This window comes from Armigeres subalbatus, chromosome 3, assembly GCF_024139115.2.
Source record: "Armigeres subalbatus isolate Guangzhou_Male chromosome 3, GZ_Asu_2, whole genome shotgun sequence".
Lineage (NCBI taxonomy): Eukaryota > Metazoa > Arthropoda > Insecta > Diptera > Culicidae > Armigeres > Armigeres subalbatus.
In genome coordinates, this window is record NC_085141.1 from 270127409 (window position 1) to 270134878 (window position 7470).

Sequence of the window (7470 nt, forward strand, 5' to 3'; positions counted from 1 at the left end):
CACACCACTCAGTACAACACACACTTATATCCATAATCATATATTTGCAGTATTTTGCTTCAATCAATGTAGATAAAATAATTGGATACTATAGAATTTGATTTCCTTCTTAATTTAATTGTATTAGCATGTTTCGAAAAACTTCCTCATGTAAATGTTTAACATGCTTACCATGAAGTTCTACTTCCCTTTTAGATGACAATGAATCAGTTGGTCACCATTAGTCTGTTGTATTGAATTAAATCCTATAAACAACTGTACGGTTCAAATAAAAACAATAGAAGAGTGAGTGCCATGGGAACAATCAGGACTTCAGCATAAAATACATAAGTAGGTAAGTTATTAAACGCCACGAGGAAAGTATTTACCAATAATAGAGACTACATCAAAAGTATAGATCCCGGAACGCAACAGTTAACCGTTTGAATGAACGCAGAAATAAATTACACGATCTCATACTTATCGGGATAGAATAGAGTTTCCGCTGAATACTTCACATCCGATTCGTCATCTACCAGCTGAACCTTCAATGCTCGTAGATCGGCATAAGGAATTTTTGAAGAGAACGAAACCTGTTGATAAAAAAGTCAAAATATTGAATTAGAAAAAAAAACTTTACGCAGCACAGGAGAGAGCCAAAAAAACTTACATCCAGTGGGAAGAAATCTCCCGGTATCGAATTTGGTACCGTAAACTCCATTGATCCCTGCTTGCTGGATGCATCGATAACAGGAAGATTCCATTGCAAAACATTCTTCCGGGAATCGTGATTATATTCACCGTCGCATTCCGCAATGGATGGTGTAATTCCCATACTGGCAATTAGAATTGGTTAGACACTTTATCTTCCTTCAAGGGAAACAGGTAATGCAATACTTACGGCATTGGAATTGTAATACAAACATCTTGCAGTTCTAGTCGGGTGTGTTCCAGCTCGTATTCAATGTTAACGTCGCAGCCGCCTTCCGCATTCTCCGACGGCCAGCAATTAACTGTAAAAAAGTAAAAAGAACCCATTTTATTACAGAAAATAATCTGTTTAAAATACGTATAGGTAGATACTTACTAGTTAGTGGAATAGCAGAATCATCCTGCGTTTGGTAGCGCCATTTCAAAACACCCACATCCGTGTTCATTGGGAATGGTTTTGCCGGATTTTTCAAACCGATTTGACACTTGCTCTTAAAAAGCTCCTTGTCTACGTTGGGATGAGTTTGTAACTGAATACCTCGTTGATCCTGATTCTGCAATTGCACCTTGATTCGGCCATACTTTTCATCCGAAATGCGCAACGTCAGCAGACCCGATAGTTCAAATCCTTGGAGGCCACCGTCTCGCCCTATGCGTACCACGATTTTGTCTTCCATACGGAGATGTACTCTGGAAAAATCGAACGACGTCGCTTTATCAAGGCTTTCAGTAATAAAATTAACACATACTCATCCATTTTAACATCCGAAATTGGTTTTGCCTTAGCCGCAGAAGAAGCAGCTGCGGGTGTTGGATTAGCCACAACCTTTTCGCCTTCGCTCTTTAGCTGATCTACAAAAGTGTCGGCATCACGGTTCTTTCCGCCCAACTTAAGAGCGTTCCTCGGGGCAGCTGGTTTGCTATAACCATAGAATTGTCATCATTACTCACATGACTACCCATTGCTCACATTGAATTAACTTACGCAACAGGAGCAGCCGGTTTGATTTCGCCGATACCAATCGACGGTGCCGAAATTGACGTATGATTGGAAATGCCTCCTCCGCTGGAGCTGCTTCCGAATCCTTCGGAGCTTCCCCCGCCATACGGTCGACCGCTACCACCCATCTTCTTTTGTTCCATACGCTGACGTTGCAATTCCTTTGCCCGTTCGCGGCTCTTCTGCTTGGCTTCTCGCTCCTGCGTTTGACGTACCGCCTGGTAAACCTTTTCTTCGTGCGAATCCATTTCGACAAAGGTTTTAATCTGAGCCAAATTGACACTTTCCCGATATCCCAGGGCAACAATTTCGTCGAAGGCAAATATCAAATCGAATGCATTCTCGATAATTTCCTTCTCTTCCAGGGACCGACAGTATTCCGGAATCTGCAACAAGGTTAATATAATCATAGGTGATTAAGCTCAGCTGCTATAATTATAATCAAATCAGCAGAACACTGATATTTTTTTAAAATATAGGTCAATTTCTAGTCGAAAGTTTCTAGAGGTACATTCGTCTAATATTAATATTCAATAGGCAAAAATATAGTTGAATAGCTAATTAATTAAGCATTTAAACCAAAAGCAATGATTTCCAACTAACCACTTTTGAGAACAACCGCAGCGTCTCCAAATCCTCCAGAATGTTACTAGCCTTGGTAGTGATTAGCAGCATGTAAAGCTTCTCCAATGGCTGATAAACATATCGCACGGAATCTGTTTCCACAAAAGTGTGCTGCTTTCCAGCGGTCATCAGCTTCGGGAAAGCCGCCAACAGTCCTTCGATGCGGGCCTTGGTCATCTCGACAAACTGTCGCGAGACAATTGCTAAACACGAAAGGAGCAATTTCAAAATAATTAAACTGAAACCTTATGTACTGAAAAGAATTACTTTTTCCCGCTTTTGTGCACACGGCGGCCGCTATCAATACCATCTTGAACCTGCTTCGTTACAAGTTTTGGACGGTCGAACGTAAATACCAGTTCAATCGCGACACTCCGATAGGCAAGATTCCGGCTGACGTGTGAAGTTATGACGTTTGCTCTTCGATTGTGGACGAAGATTATAGCACCAGACAAATACCCTTAGAGTGCTTCACTATTGATTGCAATCTCTGATAATTCACCGAGGTCACACTTTAGACATAGTTTTCTAATGAATTTCACAAAAGTCTTGCCAGTAGAAATATATTTTCCAATGATTTTAGCTAAATTATTAATGTTCGATCACCAGCAACCAACAAACTTTTTTATATTTTCTGCTCCGTTTTCGGTAACTGTCATTTCACGCTGGATATGTCGTCGATCGATCGTCAATCAGAATTTGTAAGGTTTCTTTTTTTCTGAAATAGGCCTTTTCACGAAACGTTACACGGACAGATAAATCAACCCAAAATTTTAGTTAAAAATACTTACAAATCATTTACTTATTATTGCCGATTTCACCAATTTGAAGAGTTATGTGTAGATTGTGATTTGCCCGCTTCTTTTTCTCACACTCACTCTCATTTCGGGTTGATCGATTTTTGTTACTGAAATTTACCCAAATATAACCCAATACTCGTTAGTCACATGTAAGCGTGTACACTAAATGATTTGACGTCTATAGGCCTTTTCATGTGACACTGCCGAGACCAGAGATGCCAGATTTGAAGACATGTCTTCAATTTGAAGACATTTGAATCTCTGTGAAGACATTTATTTCGTGAAGACATTTTGAAGACTTTTCAAAATATTTGAAGCCATATCTACTCATTTGAAGATACCTGGGCCCTGTAGCATAATCAGACTAATAATATTAGCTACAAGTTACAAGTTACAAGTCAACAAATTACAAGTACTTGTAATTTGCGTCGCATAATAATGTTTTGCCAACTAATAATATTAGTACTTGTATTATTAGTAAGATTGAAATTACAAGTCCGTCAGGTTCATTTACCTGTCAAAATTCATCCGACAGTTCACTGTCAATGCGGAGGTAAACGATTTGTTTACGTTTGTTTGCAAATTTGTGGATAGAATATATGTTTTGACTGCGATAAATATGCACGGAACACGAATTATTATCTCTGTAAATTTATTGATTCCGCGGTTTAAGCCGGCTTCGTGGTATTGGCAGTTTTAACCAAGCCAATGTAATGCACACTGGAGTCGTTTTTACGTGGTCTTTGGGATTGACTTAAGTTTTATTAGGGCGATTTGTAAGTTACGCGTACGTATCCTCCATGATAAATCGAATCCCGATAGACTTGTTTGTGGTGTGTTTTTGAAACGGGTTTAATTTACGTGTATTGTGAGACTTATGCAAGTTTGGATTTTGCTTCTAATTCGATTATGAAATTTGAACGATTTTTTTTTAGTTCAAAATACTAACTGATGAGAATAGGGCAAAAGACCCGATAGTGGAGGAACTAAGGACGTTCCAACACAAATTTCTCCATAACACCTAATCCATACTTCATTTCCTTTACCTTTATAGTGCATCCGAAAGCTCATTATCTCTATTTTATTCGAAACGTGCTATAAAAGATATTTTAGTTACTAGATAAAGATTGTCGCTTCGGTTCCCTTTGTTCTGCTGTCCGGAACATGTGTGGTACATACCCCTGTCAAATCGTATGGATTTTCCTTCTTTGACATTTAGCTCCCCTATCCTCGCCAGCAAAAGATGTTTCGGACAGCGACGACAGCGACCCTCTTTATCTAGTAACTAAAATATCTTTTCGTGCCATAATTTCATCAAAATCCTTTATTGTTACCTAAAATTAATCCTCCAATTATTGGTACAGTGTTCCAATAGTTGCGATATTTTATAATTCGCGTTCCTATAGTTGCGAATCCCATAGGTTTTATACGGGATTCGCAACTATTGGAACACTACCGCAACTATTGGTGCAAGGGAAAGAAAAAAAAAGTATTTTAAAGATACTCATAATTCTCAGTGTTATGCACTAAGCACAGTATTTCATTATATGGTAATTTGAATCAACTAGAATAATAGTTTCTTTCTCTGTTCGGTCGTTAAAAACAATTAAACGATGCATAATTACTTTGCACAGGTAAAATAATAAAATAAAAGCTACTTGTAAATTAAATTATAGCACCATTCATACTTGTAAAAGAAACTACAAGCCATCGCTAATAATTCCTAATTGTATTTTCTTTATGCAACAGTTACTTGTAAATTCCACTAATATTATTAGTGCGGTTTACTTGTAATATTAGTCTTGTAAATTCATACTTGTAGATTCATTATGCAACAGAAAAATACAAGTTACAAGCTACTCTACTAATATTATTAGTAAAATTTCGATTATGCTACAGGCCCCTGAAGACAATCAATAAGCCAGCGAGTGGAAAATACAATTTTATTTTTTACTTATAAATTCTGCGACTTCTATATGTAAGTTATACAGAAAAAATTACAAAGGTTATAAAAGTCTTTGTCTCGGGCCTAGAATCTCAAACATAAAAATACCTCATACGCACTTAACTTTGAGTTGTTCGCTGGTTAAAAAATTCCCGATGGCAGAATTTGTTTGAATTTTCCTTGCCGGCGGCGGCGTTTTTGACGTGTTACATACACGGGTATTTCGATTATTACATCGGAACGCAAAAGTTTATTGAATTCTTCTATGACTTGATGTAATCTATTCAACCGTTGAGCTAGAACCTTAATTTTATCTTAATTCTTTTTGAATTCATTTGATCTTTTCAGCATTTACTTTATTTATTTACTTTTCTTCATCAACAGACTATTAGAAGTCCCAATGATGGTGGTATTTAAAGGTATTACAAAACAGTGTATCTATAGTTTAATCTATACAATCGCACTCACATACTTATAATTCACTACGAAATGTTCTCCATCTTCTTTTCCTTAGCTCTAACACTTATCAATCAAACAGATTCTTAAAATGTATTCTCACAAACAAAGCCGAAATTCACAAGCAGATCATTACAAACAAAGGAAAAATTCACAATCAGATCGCAACACAAATTCACAAGCAGATATTACACTAGCTATAAATTACAGAATTATCAAGCAAATAAAAGCGAATGAGTTACCAAATATTTGGCCTCCATGTGAATTTCCTCTAAATATCCGTCGGAAAACTCTTAATTTGCCTTGAATTATTAAAAGAATTTTCTGTAAAAATTTCAAAGAATTTTTCGTGTAAAATAAGGAGAATTTCCGATGAAAATTATGAGGAATTTCTTGTCTAAACTCAAGAGAATTGAAATTGGGAATTCAGTTCAAAATTTATATCTAATAATTTCCGTAAAAAGATATAAAGGGAATCCTCCAAAATTTAAATTGAAAATTCTCCTTAATTTCCACAAGTTCTTCTGAACTCCCACAATAAATCCCTTTTAATTTCCACAAGAAAATTGTCTCAATTTTAATAGATTTTTTTTACGAATGTCGACAAGAAATTGAATTGGTTCTGGTTTTAAATGATTACTTCTCATTATTTCCATGGTAGATTTCTACGTGAAAACCTTCCTAAAAAAAATTCAGAGAAATTCCACAAAAAAATTAAGGGATTTTTAATTAAATACTAAGTAGCAAAATCAGAGGAAACTTGTTACACACTTTCGTTAAATTCTTCCTTGAATTCCTTTGGTAATTCTTCTAGAAATATCTTTGACCATTCTTCCAGTATTTTCTCTGAGAATTCCTCTAAGAATTTCTTCAAACATACATTCTGATATTCTTTCCGTAATTCATCCAGGAAATTGTCCGGAAGTTTCAGGGACTTTTTTCGAAAAATCCTCCAGGAATTCATTTGGAAGATCCTCCAGAACTCCTTCGGCAGTTTCTTCACGAATTCCTCCAATAGTTCTTCCAGGAATTCTTTTAAAAGGATATCCAGGAATTCTTTAAATTTGTCAATGATATGTGCCATTTGCCTTTGAAAGGTCGCTTGCAGCGTTATGCAGATGATGCTTGTCTTGTTTACGAAGCCACCACTATAGAAGAACTAGAAACTGATAGGAATCATGACATGCACCTAATACTACGTTGGTTGACAGAGAATAATTTGAGACTAAATGTAGAGAAATCCTCTTATATAGCTCTGAATAGTAATGTCTCAGTAGACATAAGAATAGATTCACTCTCATTGAAAAAAGTAGATACTTCAAACTTTCTTGGTTTGATTCTCGATTCAAATTTGACATGGAAACCACATATTGATAGCGTAATCAAAAAAGTTACTTATTATATCTTTGCAATAAGAAAATCAAGACATCTAATTACTATTAGCACCTGTTGGAAGTTGTTCAATTCTCTTACATACATACATGAGTTGCTTGTGGGGTTGTGCAGCACTTAGTCATTTAAAACCTATAGAAATTTTGCAGAACAAAATTGTCAAAATCATACGAAAACTACCTACACGGTTTCCTACTAGTCAACTTTACAGTGAATGTACATTGCCAATACGATTGATATGCAAATATAACATGCTTATGCATGTACACAAGGTTCCTAACAATTTGATTAAAACAAATGTAATACTGTCTAATATATCTACTATACATTCTCATTATACAAGACAATACAACTTAATTTTCGTAAGCTGTCCTAGAACACAACACGGTTGGAATAATTTATTTTATAAAGGAGTAACAATGTATAATACTCTACCACATGCCATGAAAACTTTAAATATTAGATTATTCAAGCCAAAGCCTGAAGCAATATTTGTTTAGATTGGTTTTTAATTTTAGTTTAGATTGGATTACAGCCAACTGAAAAAAAAAAGTTACGCTACT

At 35.8% G+C, this 7470-nt stretch overlaps 1 protein-coding gene across 1 annotated transcript; it reads right to left on the bottom strand.

Moving 5' to 3' along the window:
- Positions 1-24: 24 nt before the first annotated feature.
- Positions 25-2970, bottom strand: LOC134224228 (coatomer subunit delta). The gene is made up of 8 exons (XM_062703541.1): positions 2582-2970; positions 2294-2517; positions 1676-2076; positions 1440-1610; positions 1067-1380; positions 881-992; positions 650-815; positions 25-572 (listed from the first exon to the last, which is right to left on the bottom strand). The coding sequence occupies exons 1-8, from the start codon at positions 2622-2624 to the stop codon at positions 444-446; spliced, it is 1560 nt and encodes a 519-aa protein (XP_062559525.1). The 5' UTR covers positions 2625-2970; the 3' UTR covers positions 25-443.
- Positions 2971-7470: the final 4500 nt, after the last annotated feature.

Bases quoted from the DNA above. Each gene is read 5' to 3' on its own strand.
- LOC134224228 (XM_062703541.1), bottom strand. From the start codon at position 2,624: ATGGTATTGATAGCGGCCGCCGTGTGCACAAAAGCGGGAAAAA. The intron at 1,611-1,675 runs GTAAGTTAATTC...CTATGGTTATAG, and splicing joins AAACCGGCTGCTCCTGTTGC to CAAACCAGCTGCCCCGAGGA. The intron at 816-880 runs GTAAGTATTGCA...TCTAATTGCCAG, and splicing joins TGTATTACAATTCCAATGCC to TATGGGAATTACACCATCCA.